We start from the raw sequence: 21659 nt of genomic DNA, 5'->3' as shown, positions 1-21659 counted from the left end.
GAGGAAATGCTGACCTAAGTTACCCAGTAACTATCCTTAAAAAGGGCTTAACAATTAATTGTGGACGCTTATCACGAGGGAAAACAAACAAGGCCATTTCATCTGTTTGGATACAGGGAAATCAAATCACTCTCTCTGTGTGATACATTGCTTAAATGTAGTGGGGGCAGGATAAACCTTCCCTAAAACCCCCTAAGCCCACTTAGCCCTTGGGGGAAATAGTTAAACAGAAAAGACTTTCTTCTCTACTTCTCTCCTTTCCTCCCACAAATGGCCTCTGCTAAAGCAATTCCAAGATGTTATTTCTTTACTCGAAAACTGACTTTATTTTGCACAAGGTTCTGGAGGAGCAAATCTGATTCTGAGGATTCCGTTAACTTCCACAGGTTTTTTTTTGGGGGGGGGGCGGGTAGGGCATCAAGAGTAGGGATAGGCAATGCCCAATATTCTGAGATTCAGAAATCCCTGGAGAAGGTGCAGGAGGTCCGGAGGCTGGCACCCCATCCCTTTTTCCGCAAACCCAGCTGCTGTTTCCAGAGGGAAGATGGGGACTTCAAAGGGATCTCACCTGCTGGGTGTCCCCACCTGTGTGAGCTCAAAGAGAAAAGGAGACAGACTCCAGCCCCAAAGGAGCGCATTCCAGAGCCCCAGTGCTAAGAGAGGCAAACTGAATCGAAATCCGAACAACTCATACTTCTGAGCAATGGCTCAGACATCCGCTTAGTCCAGTAATCTGTCAGGAGTGAATCATTTAAATACACCCTTGTTTAAAAACACGCAAATAGGACTCAAAATTATTTTCAATAGAGCAACAATGTGGAGAGCGAGGTGGCTCAAGGAGGCTATTCTGGCAGGTTACCAGGGTGGGAAAGGAAGAAATTGAGTTCTCTGAGCTCTCTTTCCCCAGTGACCTCCTGCGGGCCCTAACTGCACACACCTGAGTTTGGGCAAGAATTTGGCCCCGGGTGAGCGGCAACACCCTCTACCTCCCTCCCCTCGGGGGCCCGGCCACCCCTGAGGCTAAGGTGCCTCTGCCAGTCCAACCTAGGACCGAAGACCCTCTCCGCACTCGATCCCTGTCCAGGCAGCACGGGGCGGGGGGGGGGGGCGCGGAGAGCACACAGGACTGAAAACCTAATAATAAACCGTGTCTGCTTCCCAACGGAAAGGACCAGGAGCTTCGCCTCCCCCTTCCAAGCCCCTCTGATCGTTTCGGGTAAAGCGGGAGCCCGCAGCTCGTGGAGCACCGAAATCGGAGTGTCCGCGGAGCTTTGTTCGCACGCAGACAGGGGCGCCCCGGCGGGGAAGCCCCCGCGTGGCTCCGAGGCCGACCAAGCGCACCCGCGGCGCCTCGCCCACCCTCGCCCCCGCCGGGCCCGCACGCGGCCTGGGCGCTGGGAGCGCGTGAGGGCGCGCGCCTCGCCCACCCGCCCGCCGAGCCGCTCACCGAGCACCACCGCGGCCACGGTGGACATCAGCAGCCAGTTGCTCCTCAGGAAGCGCTTGCTGTCGCATCCCTTCCTCGCCGGCTTCCCCATGGCGGGCGCCGGGGCCGGGAGCCGCCGCCGCGGCCGCCGCTATTGTGCGCGGAGCTCGGCCGCGAGCGCGGGGGACCGGCGGAGGCTCCGCGGCGCGGCGGGGGCGGGAGACGGGGGCGCGCGGGCCGCCGCTGTCGCTGTCACCGCCGCTGTCCCCTGAGACCGCGCGCCGCGCCTGTCGCCCGGGCCACCTCGCCGGCAGTGCGCGTTGGGCGCGCCCGGCTCCTCCTGCCGCCGCCGCGCTCTGCAGCGCCGGGGCCGACCCGCGAGGAAGGGGGGAGGAGCGGCGGGCGGCGGGCGCGTGGGGGCGTGCGCCGTGCGCGCGGGAGCCTGGAGCCTGCAGCCCGCAGCCCGCGCCCGCCAGCCGGCACCTGGAGTCGCTTTTTTTTTTTTTTTCTTCTGTCCTGCCAGACCAGCTTTTCGGATTTGGGGTTTCCTCCTCGCGGAGCCCAAATGGGCGGAGCCGCCGTGGTTTGGCCGGGCGCCCGCCCACCCGCTCCCCGCCGCGGCGCACACGCCTGCCCCCGGCGCCGCGGCGCCCTCGCGGGTGGGGAGAGGTGAGGGAACAGCGCTGTCGCGGGTGCCCTTGGCTCCCCGCCGCAGCGTCCCGAACGCCTGAAGCCCCCAGCGGGGCAAGAGGGACGGCTGGGGGTGGGGGAGGCAGAGCAGGACTTGGTGAGCTCAAACCCCTAATCCCCCCACCCGCCCCCCACTATTAATTCTTTCTCGGGGTAGTGGGAGGGGAGGCACCCGTAGGACGGCGGGTGGACGCGGGGCTTGCAATGGGCCCGCGTAGAAACTTGAGTGGCTCTGTGGCCGCTGAAGGCCCCCGAACTGTGAGCCTTGGCAGAGGGACTAGGTGTGCGCGCCGGGCGGAGCGGCGCTGGGTGAAGGTGGGAGGGCCCAGTCCTAAGGCCAAGTGCGCTGGGAAGGCAAACGGGGGAGTTGGAGAAACGAGGTAAGTGGTGCCAAATAGACTACGCGAGCCTAAGTGAATTTTCTAGTTCTCTTCAATTCTACCCCATTATTTCACCGTCACTTACACACACTCTTTCCTTCCCTTTCCCACACCACCACCTCCGCAGCTCTAGGCTGCCTTCCTGTCAGTTTTCCTAACATTAAGTAAGATCTGCACCTTTTTTTTTTTTTTTGCTATTGCGGAGGCTACGCTCTGAATGGGGAGGGTGGGGGAGCTCCCCAACGGGATTATCTGATGACTAAAACCCCACAATTAGAGCTTCATTCCTTTGGCTGAAATTGATGCAAGCCTACTTGAAGAGATTATAATTCAGCTTTAAGAACCAGGTACACTTTAGCATGAACGACTTTATCAGATCTTCTCCAGAAACTAAATTTTGAGAGCAGGAAGGATAGAGCGGTGTCAAGGTCACTGTGTGCCTGAGCAGGATCTGAGGAAATGTCAGAAGGAGGGAAACTATCAAGAAAGAGGGGACAGAGATAGCCACCCCCCCACCCACACACAAAAAGCTGGGAAGTACTCAGGTATCCAACAGGAAAGGAATGGCAAATATATTATGAAGTTGTGCAGTAGTACATTATGCAACCTATAGAAAGGAAGTTTATGAAATTTTTAATTGCATGAGATAGCATATGTTATGATATTAGGGGAAAAAAGGGAAAGGGGAAAAAGAGAGGGGGAAAAAAGATTACATTGTGCATACAGTTTGGTCACAACTATGTAAAGCAAACATAGAAAACAAAACCTTATACTTAGGGAAAAAAAGTCCATAAGGAAATATGCCGAATTTTTAACAGTGGTTGTCTTTGGGTGATTTAATAACGTGTTTGAATCTTTCTGCTTTCTATCTTCGTGTATTTTCCCAAGTGTTTCCCGTGAGCTTCCTCATGCCTATTACAGTTGTGGGTAGGGTTGTATTGAAGAGAGAAATGGGCCCTAAAGAGAGAAAAAAGTGGAAAAACCAAGATGAACTTTGTACATCACAACTTTTTGACATCTAATAGAACAATCACACCTGGGTTTTATGCGTAGGATGTTTAGGTTAAAATCCCAGGACCACCACTTACCATCTGGGTAACTTTGGGCAAATTGCTTAAATTTCTTTGTCTGTCTTAGTTTCTACATCTGTAAAATGGAGGCATGAATATTATTTCTCTCACGGGGATATGGTAAGAGTTGAATACAATGTTTTTAAAAGACTTAGTGCCTGGCATACAGCGAGCGCCATCCCCAGTTGTACTTGGAGATAATGGGAGCAGGTGCATTTTTCTCCCTCTCACCTGTGGCCTGCCTGTCAGGAACGCCTCCTGACGTCAGACCCACAAGAACCCTGGCATATTTATTAAGAGTAATTACTATGGACTCTGAAAAACAATCTGAGGGGTTTGAAGTGGCGGGGGTGTGGGAGGTTGGGGTACCAGGTGGTGGGTATTATAGAGGGCACGGATTGCATGGAGCACTGGGTGTGGTGCAAAAATAATGAATACTGTTTTTCTGAAAATAAATAAATTGAAAAAATTAAAAAAAAAAGAGTAATTGCTGTTTAAAGTTGCCATGGACCCTAAATCTACTGCATTTTCATACCTAAGACTCCATAGAGTATGTAAGTGGCTTTATGCTAATTTAAATTATGCAATTTTAAAATAGTGCAATATAAAAAGATGAATAAAGCCAACATGTATACACTCATTTTGAAGTAATAAAAATCTCCTAAATTAAACGTAAGAGTCAAGAATCTCCAAAGTTCAAAGCAGGTGGGCCAAGGGAATTATAAACCGCACTCATGCCATTGCTCCTTGGCGGTTCCACTTTAGGTGGTAATAAAAAATAATTAATAAGCAGATATAATGCACTTGCCTTGTGCCAGGCACCTTTCTAACCACTTTGCACAAATTATCTCCCTTGATCCTCCCAACAGCTGAATGCCATAGGGACTGGTGTTCTACCTCGTGGAACTGCTGGAAGAATCAGATGAGATACTGTGTGTCATTAGCGTCTTCGTCTTACAGCTGAGGAATCTGGGGCACATAGAAGGTAAGAAAATTCCTTCAGTTCCCTTGGTTGGTAAGAGGAAAATCAAGGTGAACTAGGTGGTCTGGCTCAAGGTGAATGGACCGCCTTTTATATGAGGAACAAATACAGAATTGTTAGGGGAAATTACTGGAGTTACTTTATGCAAGATCTTCAGGATTCCATCCTTCCAAATCCAGGGGACATTAGGGTGTCTTGAAGTGCTTTTCTCAGGTGGAACTTGCTTGCATTTTGGTGGCTGAACTCCTGAATTCACTTTCTGTGGCTACTACTGACCTCTGGTTCTATGATATATTTGCCTGAGATAAGCACTACTTACAGGTAGTAAGCATCACTTTGGGGGGAGATAGGAGACTTAGGGTTTTAGATTTATTTTTTAAATTTTCATTGTCTATGATAGTCATGAAAGCACATAATCTCAAGTTGGACAATAGTTAAGAGACGTTTCTCTTGTAAGTTCTCTCTGAGGGGAACTTGACCACTCAGGTCTTGGAACAGGAACTTTACTCTCCTGGGGTAAGACCTTAAAGCCAAGTAGAAGAAATCTGTAGGGTTTTTTCCCCCCTTCCAATAGGTGTTAACATCTCCTTTTCCCCAGACCCCTCAGATGCCTTCAACCCTGCTGATACAAATCTTTGGCCATGTCTTAATACATTACATTTTGCCAGTGTGCTTCCCCCCCCCCCAAACATTTAAGCAACTCTGGCATTTCTTTTACTGCTATTGTTTCTTTCTATTTTTCATCCTCAGTTGTTGAGTCATGGACTCTCTTGTTATGAAAGGAAAGAGACTTTGACTTTGCCATACAAGGTTATATCATCAGGTGACAGCATTGGCTTATATATTACTGGTTCAGGGACAAAAAGTAAGGCATCAGCTTCTGATCACCTCCAGAAATAGGCTGGTTTTGGTCTACCATCATAAAACATATGCAGTTGGTTGCTTTGTCCTCATGCTGTGGTAATGGGACGAAGGAGGTCATGGGGTACCAGAGTCTCCTTCAGCATCTACCGCTGCGTAGCCATTCATGACTGATGGGTGATAAGAAGGATGCTGTCAGCACATTCAGTCTTTTTAGCAATCTCTTCCTTATTTACTTCATCTTGAAATTATAAATTAAAAGAAGAAAGAACTATAATTCATTAAATCTTCACAATAATTCTCCAAGTAATATTTTATAAAGAAGATTTGGCCTGAAGAGATTTATATATTATTTAGACGTCCTTGCAGGCTGAATTGAACAGAGCTTTCCCCACAGGCTTTATTGCTTGCTTTGACAAACTGAAGAACAATTCTGTTTCATTTCAGAATATTATATATATATATGTGTATATATATATATATATATATATATATATATATATATTTATCTGCTTCGTAAAAACTGTGTGTCCTTGAGCAGGTTGTTTAACCTCTCTGAAGAGTTTAAACAACCTCATCTGAAGATACCATTTGAAGTAATAAATACAAATGGCTGATACATATTTGATACATATTTGAAACATGAACATATTTGATACATATCTGAAACATGAACAAGTTTTCAGTCTCACAAGAACTCAAGGAAATGAAAACTTAAACCAGTATTTGTTTACCAGTTAAAGATGTTTTAAGATAAAATATTTAAAAATGTATAATTTTAAGATTATAAATTGTAAACTTAGAGAAGCTATGTAGAAATGGGCAGCGTTGCAGACTTCCGGTAGACCTAAAAAATGCTATGACTTTTCTGAGGCTTGTTAGGTAGTTTGTAACATATTTCATTAAAAGCATTTGTATTCTTAAACTAAATCATTCTACCTCTTCAACTTTATTCCCCCCAAAAAATGATGGTTGGGGGGTGGGCTGTCCATTCCAGTTCAGTTGGAAACAATTTCACTACCTAATAAAGTGGACGGGGTAAAGATTGGTTAAGTGTGTTAAGGTATACTGGACAATGGAACACCATTCAGGTATTGAAAAGCATATTTAAGCATGTAATTCAAAAATTACATGGGAAAATGGTAAGGACACATAGCTATGTTTTGAAATGGCAAAAGTAAGTTATAAAACAGTGGGAGAATTTTTTTTTTTATAATGAGACTATAGTTATTATTTGTGTACCTGTAAATATAAAACTTAAAATATGCATATTATAATTCCAATTACGTCTGTGCGTGTGTGTATATGTGTGTAAGGGTAGTAATCTGAGTGCTGCTTTTTTTTTTTAAATTTTAAGATTTTATTTATGTATTTGACAGAGAGAACACAAGCAGGGAGAGCAGCAGTCAGGGGGAGAAGCAGGCTCCCCGCTGAGCAGGGAGCCTAATGCAGGGCTCGATCCCAGAACCTTGGGATCATGACCTGAACTGAAAACAGATGCTTAACTGACTGAGCCGCTCAGGCACCCAGTAATCTGAATATTATTAATTTGTGAGCACGTGTTCTTTGCTCTGCTAGGCCAAGCTGTTCATACACTTGGGAGATTAGGATTTTCTACAGAAGGAATTTAAAGAACAAAATATACTAACATTCCACTTCTACATGAAGTTTAGGATTATGTAGCAGGAAAGACTATCATCATGAGAAAGAATGTTTCGTAGTCCTTCACTCCTCATTAGAGTATCAGAATCCCAGCATGAAAGACCCATCTCAGAGAATTCTCTGGAGTGGAGGAAGGTCACCCCATTACCTATAAGTAGCTGCCCCTCCGCTGAAGCAGGAGGAGAAGACCCAGGGGGATTAGATGAGCGACTCACCACTTTCTGGTCAAGGAAATGGTGGGAAGACCAAAGGGAGGGTAAAAGAGATGCTGGTCCGGTTTTCTCTCTCCAGGCTTTGCCGAGGAAGGAGGTGTATGTTAGAGACAGGAGGGTGACAGCTCTGTTTCTGACCACCCATTAAGGGGCTGCCTCCCAGACTGTTTCTTACCAACCCGGGTGCAGCCACATCAACACAAGTGTGGCAGGAAGTGTATGTAGTCAGGCAGGGAGAGGACCTGAGATTTCACGTCCCAGGCACCCTCGGCTCCTGGGGGCAGGGATGCTGAACCGAGAGCCTCGGGATGGTCAGTGCCAGATGAGGCGACTCTCAAGAGTCTTGGGCTGGGGGAGTCCCGTGTGAACCGGCCCGATACAGAGGCTCACTTATTTATTACTGTCGGTAGCTGAGGTCGGGCTGAGGCTGTACTAGATGTCTTCAGCTCTAATGAAGCCAAGAGAAAAAGCAGAATATATCTTCCCAACTGTACATTTTAACCCGGAAGACCTGCAGGGCAAGTTGCAAGTAGGGAACATGTTCTGGACGCCAGGATCCAGACGGGTCCACACATCACGTTGGGCTGTTCATTTTGCAACAGATTCCCCCTCCCCCCTCCATCTCATTTGTTTGTTAAAGGGACGGGCTCATTTGTCCTATAAGATTCCCTCAGACTAGATTTGGCTGATTGCTTTTTCATGGTGGCAATTGATTTGTTTTCCTCCCGCACTGTGTCCTCTGAGCTGGAGGTTGGATCTAGGGGTCTGATAGCTAGCAGGGCCAAGATCCAACCAACGGTGGATTCTGATGTCAGCCTGATTCATCTGGGATAAATTCGCCGTCAACATTTTGAATATGGTTTGGCATCTGTTAGTGATGGTTGCTTAAGATCGCTTTATTTAATTTGTTCTCATTCTATCGTTCCTCTGAATATATTTGCCAGAATTCTTCTATAAAAAGAATTTTTACCTCATCAGCTATTTGGTTACCCTGAAATAGAGTTTGTACAGAAAAAGCAGGATCCGTGATTAACTTTTTCCCCTTACTGCTTTTCTCAGTCATGAATTGGGGCCCTAGCATCCTGCAGTGGGGACTGACATTGTTTTGTTCCCTTGTTTTTTATGCGTGTGATGATGGACACTGTATTAGGGTAATTATGCTCACTGGTGTTATTATGAATAGGACACTGTATTAGTGTTATTATGTCTACTAGAGTTCTTGTGAATACTTTTATTAGTGTTATTATGAAATGAAATTTATTATGTTAATATGAAACACGTAAATCCATCCAAAATATATAAATCTGTGTGCGCATATACAACTGATTGAAACACATAAATCCACATATTTCAATCAGTTATATATGCGCACATAGATTTTATATGTTTTGGATGGATTTATGTGTTTCAATCAGTTACGATCGTTATTATTTTCCTTGCTCAAATTGCTGAATCTTTAGCTAACGGGAGTCCATTCATTTTGGCTCCCATGTCCTTTGGCCAAACCATTTGTCTTCAAATAGTGTTCTTATTTTCTGGCTCAACAAGATGTCCTAGGACCCTCTTGTACATTTCTTGCCCTGGAAGCAGCCATTTCCCCAGTCTCTGGGTTCCTTTTTGTGGAGAATAGTGTTAAGAAACTGTAGTCTTGGTGATGGGGGTACTCATCTCTACTAGGTCCTGTCCTGGTTTGTTTCACTTAGCTTAAGGTCCTCACGGCTCATCTGTGTTGACATGAGTCAGAATTCCCTCCTTGTCACAGCTGAATAATTTCTATTTGTTTATCCGTTCATCCACTGATGAACACCTGGGCTGTGAATAATGCAGCTGTGAAAATGGGTGTATCAGTATCTGTTCAAGTCCCTGCTTTCAGTTCTTTCGTGTATATACCAAAGTGGAATTCTTCGGGGTAATTCTCTGGGTTATATATATTTTAAAAGATTTTATTTATTTATTTGTCAGAGAGACAGAGAGACCCATTTACAAGCAGGGGAAGTGTCAGACAGAAGGAGAAGCAGACTCCCTGCCGAGCAAGGAGCCTGATGAGGGACTCAATTCCAGGATCCTGGGATTGTGACGTGAGCCAAAGGCAGATGCTTAACTGACTGAGCCACCCAGGCATCCTCTATGTATAATATTTCGAGGAACTGCCATGCTGTTTTCCCCAGTGGCTGCACCAGTTTGCATTCCCACCAGCAGTGCCTGAGGGTTCCAGTCTGTGCACATCCTTACCAACACTCATTCTTTTCTCTTTGTTCATCTTAATTGTAGCCATTCCCAATGTGTGTGAGTCAATTCAAATTAACACTGCAGAATTTTGATTAAATTTCTTTGATTTTACTCATGTCACTTTTTCTTTACTTTGAAAATCTTGGCTCTTAATGGCCTTAAGTATTTATTTCCTAATTCTATAATGTATGTGTAATAGTAAAAAACAAAACAAAAACAAAAAACCATATATATATGGCTCAGTTGGCTAAACATCCGACTCTTGATTTCAACTCAAGTCATGATCTCAGGGTTGTGAGATCGAGCCCCACATCAGGCTCTGCGCTGGGCATGGAGCCTGCTTGAGATTCTCTCTCTCTCTGTCACTCCTCTCTCTCTTTCTTAAAAAAGAAAAAAAAAACCTGTGTGTGTGTGGGTGTGTGTGTGTATGTGTGTGTATCAACATTACTTCTAATAGTAAGACCACTGAAAGCAGCTTAAGATTTCTTTGTGGTACTTTTTTTTTTTTTAAGATTTTATTTATTTATTTGCTAGAGAGAGAGAGAGCGCGCGCGAGAGAGAGAGAGCGCAAGCAAGCGAGCACAGGCAAACAGAGTGGCAGCAGAAGCAGAGGGAGAAGCAGCCTCCCTGCCGAGCAAGGAGCCCATGTGGGACTTGATCCCAGGACGCTGGGATCATGACCTGAGCCGAAGGCAGCTGCTTAACCAACTGAGCCACCCAGGCGTCCCTCTTTGTGGTACTTTTAACCCCAGAATATATCCCTCAAGGCATATATAGTCAAATTCCTGTGTTCAGTGGTCCCTTGAGCTAATTATTTTCCCTTGTGTGGTTATGCCATCAGTTTGAATGAAAGCATGTGAAACATTTACATAGTTCAGTCGAAACTAAAAGAGCACAGAGCATTCTCCTTTTGGTCTTCCTCTCCACTCCCTCCCCCCCTAGGTAATACTTCGTAGCTATCTATTGTGCTAGTTGTCCTTCAGTTGGTTCTTTTTAGAAAACATAAACAAAATATATTTTTATTCTCCCACCCTTTATTACAGGAAGGTAACATTATCTAAGCCCTGTTCTTTGCCTCACTTGGTTTCATTTATCCTGGTGGTCGCTCAATATTCTGATACGGAGATTTTGCTCATTCCTTTTTCTGTTCAATATTCCTTTGTGTAGCTATTGGTATGAAGAAGTCTTCCTCATTCTTTTGAAATGCTACAGGATACTTTATTGTGTGGATAGACCCATAGTTTTTTGTTTTTTTTTTTTTAAACAAACTTCCTAGTGATAGACATTTGGTTCTTTTCCAGTATTTTGCTATTACAATTAATATCACAAGGGATAGCATTTACCTCACTCAGAAGTGTGCTGGCAAGTGTTTACCAGCAAGCTCTCCAAGGGGGGGGGGGAAGAAAGAAAGAAAAGCTTAAGAAAAAAAGAAAAAAGAAGCCTTGATTTTCTGGTTTTTGATATAATTTATTTCTTTGCTTTTGATCTAATTTATTTAGCTTTACATCTGTATAATTTCATTTTATTTTGTTTTGAGAGGGAGAGAGACCGTGAGTGTTGGGGAGAGGCAAAAGAAGGGGATATGAGAGAATCTTAAGCAGACTCCACACTGAGTGCAGAGCCCTGCATGGGACTAGATCTCACGACCCTGACATTATGACCAGAGCCAAAACCAAGAGTTGGACATTCTAATTGAGCCACTCAGTTGCCCCTAATTTTATTTTTAAAAATGGAAGTGCTGGGGCACGTGGGTGGCTCAGTGGGTTAAAGCCTCTGTCTTCGGCTCAGGTCATGATCCCCGGGCCCTGGGATCGAACCCCACATCGGGCTCTCTGCTCAGCAGGGAGCCTGCTTCCTCCTCTCTCTCTCTCTCTGCCTGCCTCTCTGCCTACTTGTGATCTCTATCTGTCAAATAAATAAATAAAATATTTTTTTAAAAATGGAAGTGCTTAGGGGCAACTGGGTGGCTCAGTTGGTTAAACATCTGCCTTCAGCTCAGGTTATGGTTTCAGGGTCCTGGGATCAAGCACGGCGTTGGGCTCTCGACTTAGCGGGGAGTCTGTTGCTCCTTCTCCCTCTCCCTCTGTAGCCTCACCTCATGATCTCTCTGTCTCTCAAACAAACATATAAATCTTTAAAATAAACAGAGATGTTTAACAGCCAGCTCACAGATATTCCTGAAAGTTAAACAGTCAGCTCTTGTGAGCCAGTACTAGCCATCACACCATTAAGTCCACACCTCATTTTAGTACCTGAGTAGAAACTTTTATATGCCTAAGCTAGAGATCCATCAGTTTTTTTTCTCAAGAAGAGAAGTTCAAAGGTAGACAACTTAGTGCTTATGTTGGAGCTCCATGGTGGGGTATCCCATGGTCCTTTCTCTCTGCTCTGCTCTCTTAGCCTCATGGTCCAAAGTGGCTGATGGAGCGCCGGATATCATGTCCATATGCCAGACAGCAGGAGGAAGGAAGTGAAGAAAGGCTCTGTGGACTCAGTTACTTTTTAGGATATTCCCAGAGACCCCATCTAGCCCTCTGCTTACAATTTGCCATACAGCACTTGGCTACCTGGTCATATGGAGCTGTAAGAAAAGCTGGAAAATGGGGACAATTGTGCAGGTTGCTGCCTCAAATAAAATAGGTTTTTTCTTTTCTAATTTACTAGGTAAGAAATGAAAAATGAATGTTGGCTAGGCAACTAGCAACCTGCACCCCTTCTCACGAAATCTTTTAAGCTCAGCTGCTCCAAAAAGCCACCTTGGATGATGACTTTTCTCCATCTCTTCTCTGAGCTTCAGTGCTGATGCTCCAGGGATCATTGTAGAAACGACACACATTTTTTCTGAATCATTGTTTTGGTGTTTTATGTGTATGCCTGCCTCCCAGTTCCTAATCCACTGGTGATTATATGCAATTATAAATTCATATGGGCAAAATCTGCATTTTACATTTCTTCTTTGTTTCTCTTACAACTTAAAAAAAGATTTTTAAGGTGTAAAATGAAGTTAGTGATATCTATACTGTTACTGGAAGAAACAGAGAAACAGTACACATGAATGACTAAAATGTACAGTGTTACGTACATGCCCCTCTCTCTTTCTCTTCCTCCCTCTTTTCTATTATTCGTTCTTTCTTCTGGTTAAATATAAAGGGAAGCCGAGGGAAGATGGAATGCAAATATTTTATCTCGGCTGGGGGAACACCGTGTACAAATTACTGGTGGTTTTCGGGACCTGGAACTAGAGACATCTGCTTACGTTGTTGTCCAGCTCCTCTGTTCTGGGCGCATCACGAGAGTGACTCTTTAAGTACACACCTAGTATCCTACCTGCTATTAACATATATTCATTTTCCCTGTCTTTGAACTTTGTAATTGTAAAATCACACCTCAGGCTTTATTGAGTCTGGTTTCTTTCAATGCACATGACATTTGTGAAATTCACCTAGGCTGTTTTGTTATAGCAATAGTTTTCTTGTATGACTGTGTCACAATTATTAACCCATTATGTTGTTGACAGACATTGGGTTATATCCGTCTTTTGACAATTATAAATAATCCTGCTGTGAACATTTTTGGGCCTGTCTTTTGGTACGGGGTGTATGTGTTGGGCATATAGCTCGTTATGGGAGTGCTGGGTCATAGTGTATGCTTATGTTCAGGTTTATGAGATGTTTCCAGATTGTTTCCAAAGTGGCTGTACCAAATGATATTCCCATCAGCACTGTGTGAGAGTTCGGTTTTTCCCCATCTTGACCAAGTATTGACCAATCATCTTGACCAATCCCTAGTATTATACTAGAGAATAGTCTATCTAGATTCTTGTTTGGGACCAGAGTGCTCATTGACTTGGCTGCTGGTCATGTTGGTGGTGACAGCTCTCTCTGAATTTCCCTCAGGCAAAGAGTGATTCCACATCCAAAGTCAAGTGCCTTCTTCTGGGAGTAGATCTGTGGGATGGTGATGGTGCTGGTGGTGGAGGAGGTGGTCATGGTGGTGATGGTGGGGTGGAGACAATTTTCAAGGGCCATCCCAACTCTGAAGTTTCTTGCAAGACTAACTGAGGCCTGAATTGCAGAATTTTCCCCTCTGTCCAGTCCTATGTCCCTCACACTTTGAAGATGTTTTATTGCCCAGCAAACCTCTTAGTACATAAGATTGGAAGTGCCAGATGATGTTTCCCTGGGACAGTGATTAGGACAGTATTGTTAGATTTTACAATTGTTAGATTTTGGCCCTTCTGGTGGGCATGTGATTGTGGTTTTATTGTCCATTTCTGCAATGGCTAATGAGAAGGAGCACCTGTTCATATATTTAATGGGAATCTCTTTCCTCTTTTGTGAAATGGCTGTTCAAGTCTTATTCCCTCTATTATCAGGTTATGTATCATATTCTTTGCTTCATATGAGCCCTTTGCTGGATAGATGTATTTCAAGGATCTTTTCTCACCATGGCTTGCCTTGTTTACTCCCTAAATGATTTTCTTCTCATTTCCTGAATTTTAAAATTTTAATGTGATACTGTTTAACAAAATTTTCTGTTAAGTTTGGTGAGTACTGATTTTGTTGAGGAAATACTTGTGCACCCCAAGAGCACAAAGATATAATGTGTTCTATTCTTAAAAGCTTTATTGTTTTACTTCTCTCCTTTAATCTAAAATCTTCCTGGAACTCCTACTCTGAATGGTGTGAGGTAGGGGTCAAGATCTATTTTTCTCTATATGGCTATCCAGGCAATCCAGCAACACTGATAGAAGACATCATCCTTTCTCCAGTGCACAGCAGTGTCCCTTTTGTATATGTGTGTACGTGTGGCTCTGATTCTGGATTCTCTGTTTTGTTCCATCTGTCTATTTGTCTGTCTTTCCACCAATCCCCACTTTGTTTAAATTACTGTAGCTTTATAATTAGCTTGGATACTTGATATACATCCTCTTTTTCTCTTTAAGAAAAACAAAGAAAATGATCTTGCCTATTCATGATCCTTTGGATTTTCAATTTTAGATTGTTTGTGAATGCACACAAAAAAATTTTCTGGGGTCTTTTTTGTAGATCAGTTCTGGGGAGAGTTGGCTTCTTTATGATATATCAGTTTTATGGATTTTGAGTCTTTTAATACATGAACCTCGTATATTCCTATTTAGGTCTTCCTTAGTTTTTTTTTTTTTAATTTTATTTTTTAAAGTTGTTATTTTCTTTGTAGCTATCTCGTGCATCTTTCACAAGATGTCTCACAAAAATACCTAGGTTTTTATGATTGTAAATGATATCTTTAAAATTATTATATTCTTGGTGGCTTAGTGGGTTAAAACCTCTGCCTTTGGCTCAGGTCATGATCCCAGAGTCCTGGGATCGAGCCCTTCATTGGGCTCTCTGCTCAGTGGGGAGCCTGCCTCCCCCCTCTCTCTGCCTGCGTCTCTGCCTGCTTGTGATTTCTGTCTGTCAAATAAATAAAAAAAAAAGAAATTATTTATATTCTAATTGTTTATTAATGATATCTAGAAAACAATAGATTTTTAAAAGGTTTTTAAATTTATTTATTTGAGAGGGGGAGTGAGAGAGAGAGGGCACAAGCAGGGGGAGATGGGCAGAGGGAGAGGGAGAAGTAGACTCCCCCACTGAGCAGGGAGCCTGATGTGGGGCTCGATCCTAGGACCCTGAAATCATGACTTGAACTGAAAGCAGATGCTTAACAAACTGAGCCATTCAGGAGCCCCCACAATTGATTTTTGTTGTATTAATTTCCTTTCCAGCAGTCTTGCTAAATTCATTTATTTCCATTCTAGTAAGTGTCTATATATTATTTCTGATTTTTTTTAGATGTGTAAATATGTTATTTGTAAACAATGACAATTTTAGTTCTTTCCTTTTTATCCTTCTGTTTCCTTTTCTTCTCCTGGTTAGTACATTGAATAGATGTGGTGGTAATAGACATCCATGTCTTCTTCCCGGTTTTAGGAGGAAAACTTTCAATATTTTACCTTACATAAGATATGCCCTGGGGCGCCTGGGTGGCTCAGTGGGTTAAGCCTCTGCCTTCGGCTCAGGTCATGATCCCAGAGTCTTGGGATCGAGCCCCACATCAGGCTCTCTGCTCTGCAGGGCGTTTGCTTCCCCTGCTCTCTCTCTGCCCGCCTCTCTGCCTCCTTGTGATTTCTGTCAAATAAATTAAAAAAAAAAAAAGATATGCCCTATTTCTTATCAGATTATGAGAGTCCCTTCTAGTTAGCTAAGTGTTTTCCTAATAAATGGGTGTTGAATTATATCAACTGAGCTCTTTTGCATTTATAGAGATAATTATATGATTTTTCCCTCTTTTTCTGTCAACGTGGTGAATTACGGTAATTATAATTGAATGTTAAACTCTTGCATTCCCAGATTAAGCCCAGCTTGGTCATGATGTACTATCCTTTTTATGTTTTCTTTCCAGATTAAATTTGCTAATTTTATTTTCTATTTTTAAGATTTTATTTATTTTAGAGAGAGCATGAATGGGATGGGGTTGGGGGTAGAGGGTGGAGAGGAAAGAATCTCAAGCAGTCTATGAGGGGCTCCATTTCCCAACCCTGAGATCATGACCTGAGCTTAAACCAAGAGTCAGTGCTTAATCCACTGACCCACGAAGGCATTCCTACTAATTTTAAAAATAAGTTTTGCTTCTAGGTTCATGAGCTGTTTACTAGCATAATACATTACTCTCCTACAAAGCCCTTGTCAAACTGGGGTATAAAGTTTTCATAGGCTTTAGGACTCAGCTAAAAAGTATGCGTAAAAGTATTTCTCTAGAAGAATTTATGTAATATCCCCCCCCCCTTAAAGGTTTGGAAGAATTCACTGGCTAATCTGTTTCATTATTTTCTAGTTCAATTCTACTGAATTCATAAAACATTCTGAATGATTTTAATATTTGAAATTTCTTGATCCTTACTTTATGGCTTACCATGTAGTCAATTTTTGTAAATGTTCTCTATGCCTTGAAAAAGTATTCTGCCATTGTCTGGTTCTGTGTTTTACCTATATTAATTATATCAAGTTTCTTAATCAGGTTGTCTAGATCTTCCATATATTTGCAGATTTTTTTTCTCTATTCTGTAAGTTACTAAGAGATAAATTAAAATCTGGGGCACCTGGGTGGCTCAGTGGGTTAAAGCCTCTGCCTTTAGCTGGGGTCATGATCCTGGGGTCCTGGAATTGAGCCCTGCATCAGGATCTCTGCTCAGCAGGGAGCCTGCTTCCTCCTCTCTCTCTCTCTGCCTGCCTCTCTGCCTACTTGTGATTTGTATTTGTCAAATAAATAATTAAAATCTATTGTAACTGTGGATTTGTCTATTTTTTGGTGCTGTCAGTTTTTACTCTCTGTGTATCCAAGTTGTATTATTTGATACACACAGCTTTAGAATAGATGATTTTGTGGTGTATTGAGACTTGTTCTTATGAAATATCCCTCTTAATCCTTAGTAGTGCTTACTACCTAAAAGTTGTATTCTTTTCTAATACTGGTATAGTTATGCGACCTTTATTTTAATTAGTGTTTTCATGATATGTAATTTTCTATACTTTTTTTTTTTGGAAGGAAGCATACTTTATGTACAGATCCCTTCCACCATAACTGATGTCACAGGCCAATGCAGACTGTTCAGGGCTGGTTGGGGTCCATGTGGAATGTTGAGGTATTCACCAGGGCTTGTGAGACCTGATAGATCCGTGGTCGCTGGGCAGATCAGTACTGTGGAGGGGCTGCTGTGATCCTTTGTAAGCTTGGCTTTGGGCTGATCTCCGGGAAGCTGATGAGGGGGTGGTGGAGTTGCTGCTTAGTGACCTGAGTCTACAACTTACTTTCCACAGCCTCCAGCGAGAGACTGTGCTGTGTCCACCTGTCATCTGAGACTGGTGAGTTTCTTATTTAGATTCAGACTTGTTCAATCTGTTAGAAGTCAACTTTATGTAAGGCATGATTTTAAAGCAGCTCACAGAAAAACTGGCTGCACAGAGTTAGGAATAATTCTGGATAGTTGACAAGTTTAGCATTGTTAAAAGGAGTATGCAAGGATTGAGAAATTTTTAGATGCCAGGCTAGAACGTCCTTAAATATGCTCAGCCTTACAGACTCTTACAGAAAGGTGAAGAGAACATTTTTCTTTTATAAAATATTGCTCTTAATCTTTAGTAATGGCTTATATCTAAAAGTCTTGCAATACTGGTCTCCTTTTTAATAGCTTTGTTTTAATAAATGTCTTCATGATATATAATTTTCCTAATTTTAAAAACTTCTATGTCCTTATTATTTAAGGTGTGTGTTTTGAAAGTAGGAAACAGTTGGCTTTGATTTTATTTCCAGTCTGAAAATCTTAGCTATTAGATTGAGTATTTATTTGTGCTTAATTCAGTTACTAATATATTTTGAATTCTACCAACTTAATATTTGTATCACCTGTTTTATGCTCCTTTTTTCCTTTCCTTACTTGCTTCTTCTTGGCTTAATTTTTTTTTTATCATTCTAATCAACTTGTGGGTTGTACATTCTTTATTTCTGGAGATTATTACTATATTCATTCTCAAATTATTAGTGTCTAATACAAATTGGTACTTCTACATAGTGACAGGACCTTGGAACGTATGAGCTCTACCTTTGATGTTTATGTTGTCATGCATTTTAATTTTACACAAATATAAAATTCCACAAGACAGAATTAGTAGTAATATTGGTGTTTTCTTCACGTAGTCCACATTCATTTAGGTTTACTTATATATTTACCTTCTCTGGTGCTCCTAATTCCTTCCTAAATTCTGTGTTTCAATTTGGGATCATTTTTCTTTTCTTTTTCTTGAAGATTATTTATTTATTTATTTGACAGACAGAGATCACAAGTAGGCAGAGAGAAAGGGCGAAGTAGGATCCCTGCTGAGCAGAAGCCTGATACGGGGCATGATCCCAGGACTCTGGGATCATGACCCTAGCCTAAGGCAGAGGCTTAACCCACTGAGCCACCCAGATGCCCCTCATTTTTCTTTTTCTTGGAGAATTCCCTTTAGTAGTTCCTGTAATGTTGGTTTTTATGACAATCAGTTATCTTTTTCTTTGGAGATGTCTTAATCTCACTCACAGTTCTGAAGAATGCATTTGTACTTATCTCAGTCCCTCCTCTGGCCCATTGTGAACACTTCATGCCCCAGACCTTGTGCTACTCTTCTGACTGGGCTCCTGGTGCCTGACTTTTTCTTCATGCCCACACACCAACTTTAATCCACCGAAACCTGGGAAGGGCATTTCTTTCTTATCTAGTAACTATGGACAAGTGAGTCCTTGGGCAAGCCAGGGAACTTGTTCACCATCCAGTGGACTATAACCACATCTTTTCCAATGAGATGTGCATCCCAGCTTTGAGATGAGGGCTCTCTTCTACGTTTGTCAATCCTTGGGTACTTTCCTCAGGGCTAGTATATTTATAGTTACTCCTCTGTTAGAGTCAGTAGTTTTTGTTGTTGTTGTTTTGTTTTTAGGTTTTATTTATTTATTTGAGAGAAAGAGAGCATGCATGAGTAGGGTGGGGGTGCAGAGGGAGAGGGGGAGTCAGAGAATCTCGAGCAGACTCCATGCTAAGTGTGATGCAGGGCTCGTTCTCACAACCTTGAGATCCTGACCTGAGTCATAACCAAGAGTTGGTTACTTAACTGACTGAGTCACCCAGGTGCCCCTGGAATCAGTAGTTCTTCATATCGAACTTTCTGTTTTAGTTACAGTGTGATTTCTTTCTACTGACTGAGACCTGAATGATATACCAATCTGCATCTCCAGGATAAATCCCATGATCATGATGCATTATGTTTATTGGATATATATTATATATCCTATATATATATCCCAATATGCTAGATATATATTATTTGATTAAACTTGCTAATATTTTGTTGTTTTACGTCTATGTTATAAGAGATAATGTTCTGTAATTCTGTTTTTTTTTTTTAAGATTTTATTTATTTATTTTACAGAGAGAGACATAGCAAGAGAGGGAACACAAGCAGAGGGAGTGGGAGAGGGAGAGGCAGACCCCACACTGAGCAGAGAACCTGATATAGGGCTGGATCCCAGGACCCTGGGATCATGGCCTGAGCTAAAGGCAGATGCTCAATGACTGAGTCAACCATGCAACTAGTTCTGTTTAGTTTTAATGTCTTTATCTGGTTTTGGAATCAGAATAATACTGACTTTATAAAATGACTTAGTGTTTCTCCCTTGACTATTTTCTGGAAAATTGTGTGTAGGTTTAGGTTTGGTACTATTTCTTCCATATATGTCAGATGGAATTCACAAATGAAGTATTCTGGGCCTGGAGTTTCTTTTTGGAAGTAGTTAACTATGAATTAAGTTTCTTTGATTGGTAGTGGATTGTTCAAGTTTTCTATTTCTTCTTGTGTCAATTTTATAATTTGTGTTTTTCAATGAATGTGCCTATCTCATCTCAGTTGTCAAATTAATTGGTGTAAAGTTGTTCATAATATACCTTTATATCCTTAAAATCTTTGGGGCCTGTGGTGATATCCTCTTTTTCATTCCTGATACTGGTCATTTGTCTTCTCTTCATATTTTTCTGGATCAGTCTGGGTTGGAGCTTGTGAATTTTAACATCTCCCCCCACCTCCCGTCAATCCAACTTTTGGGTTCATTTATTTTCCACATTGTTTTCCTATTGGGTAGGTCTCATTTTTGAGGTTCCCTCACCTCTGTCATCTCGTACTCTTAAAATTGTGCCTGCTAAGGCAATTTTCTAATGATGTCAAATAGACTGAATGCCTTCAAATAGATTTCATTTTTGTATTTTTTCTGGCTTTTTAAGTAGTTCTCTGCAAGAGCACATGTTACTTCATTACAGCCAGAAGCAGAAATCTGAGAGGAATAATTCTGGGTGGCTGGTATTGCAGGAAAAGCACTAATTTGGAGGCAGATTCCTAGGTTGAAGACTTTTCTCTGTTGCTTACTAATATTGCTAATAATGACCTTGGGCAAGTTAACTTGAGTAAGTGTAAGTTTTCTTGACTATAAAATGGAGATAGCAATAATATATTACATCAAAATATTTCTGTAAGCATTAAGTAATTCCAAGTAAAGCTGTTTAAATGAACTGTGACAAATGAACTGAGCCCAAATATAGTAGGGCTCATATTTAATTTGTATAATTGTGGATGCCTTGAAGGCGGAGACTGAATCTCTTTTTGATCATGATTCCTCAACACATAGCACAGTTCCTGGAATATATTTTGATGTTCAATAAACATTTGTTGAGCTCAGCCAAAGCTATTTCACATTAATGGTTAAAATTTCACTTACTAACCCAGAGGAAATGCTGAACTGTATACCCATAGTTACTGATGACATCTGAATTAATACAGATCATGCTGAATTATCGTTCATTATCATTATTTAGACTAAAAATGTATACAGTGCTATATGTAAATTTCGTGTGTAATTTTTATAGGATTACCCTCTTTCTGGTCACAAATGAGAATATGTACTGAGAGATCTATAAATGGTGGGAAATTCCCAAGGATTGTCTCATAGGAGGAAGGAGTGGAAAAATGCCCTGATTTTGGTAATGTTGTAGATTGAGTGTACAGATATAAATAGAGATTCCTAAGACATGTGTTACTGAAGCTTGTAAACTCTAACCTTGTTATAAAGGCCACGTTCCTTTATAATTTGTGCAAATTGGTCTGTTCAGAGAATTACCTACCTACACTACCTACAAGCCTCAGGTTTGTGTGTTATCTTAAAACCATTTCTGGTGGAGTTTTCTCCCCCCACCTGTATGCATATCTCTCTCATCAGTCTTAAATTTAAGTATGAAGTTCATTAGTATGAAGTTTTCCCAGCTTCAGTCTTCTACATACTGCCTTCATAATTCATCTCCACATGTATGTACCACTTAAACTATTTACCTAAGATTTTCTTTGAACTCATTTTCTTTTTCCTAAATGAATGCGTTTTAAAAGAAACTTAATAACATTATTACAAATTGAAAATCAACACTTTTCCAAGATCTTGATAAAAATAAAAAATAATGAAAACAAAACAATTTTAGTGAATGCTACAAAGAGACCATTGTCTATTAAAGACTCTGAGCCCTAGGCCTCCTCTTCTTATTAAAATAAGCAA

The 21659-nt window shown here is 41.9% G+C and overlaps 1 protein-coding gene and 1 long non-coding RNA gene across 2 annotated transcripts in view; one reads left to right on the top strand and one right to left on the bottom strand.

Moving 5' to 3' along the window:
* Nucleotides 1–1655, bottom strand: part of SLC1A1 (solute carrier family 1 member 1) — a 76463-nt gene extending 74808 nt beyond the window's left edge. The window contains exon 1 of the mRNA XM_059141780.1: nt 1448–1655. Coding sequence (XP_058997763.1) covers nt 1448–1538 — 91 coding nt within the window. The 5' untranslated portion in view covers nt 1539–1655. The remainder of the gene's footprint in view (nt 1–1447) is intronic.
* Nucleotides 1656–2232: 577 nt separating this feature from the next.
* Nucleotides 2233–21659, top strand: part of LOC131812372 (uncharacterized) — a 39579-nt gene continuing 20152 nt past the window's right edge. Inside the window, exons 1-3 of the long non-coding RNA XR_009346316.1 lie at nt 2233–2496; nt 4436–4551; nt 17354–17398. This is a non-coding gene — a long non-coding RNA (uncharacterized LOC131812372). The remainder of the gene's footprint in view (nt 2497–4435; nt 4552–17353; nt 17399–21659) is intronic.

Source organism: Mustela lutreola, chromosome 12 (genome assembly GCF_030435805.1).
Source record: "Mustela lutreola isolate mMusLut2 chromosome 12, mMusLut2.pri, whole genome shotgun sequence".
Classification (NCBI taxonomy): Eukaryota; Metazoa; Chordata; class Mammalia; order Carnivora; family Mustelidae; genus Mustela; species Mustela lutreola.
The sequence above is the reverse complement of the archived record's forward strand: the minus strand, read 5'-3'. Positions and strand labels throughout refer to the sequence as shown.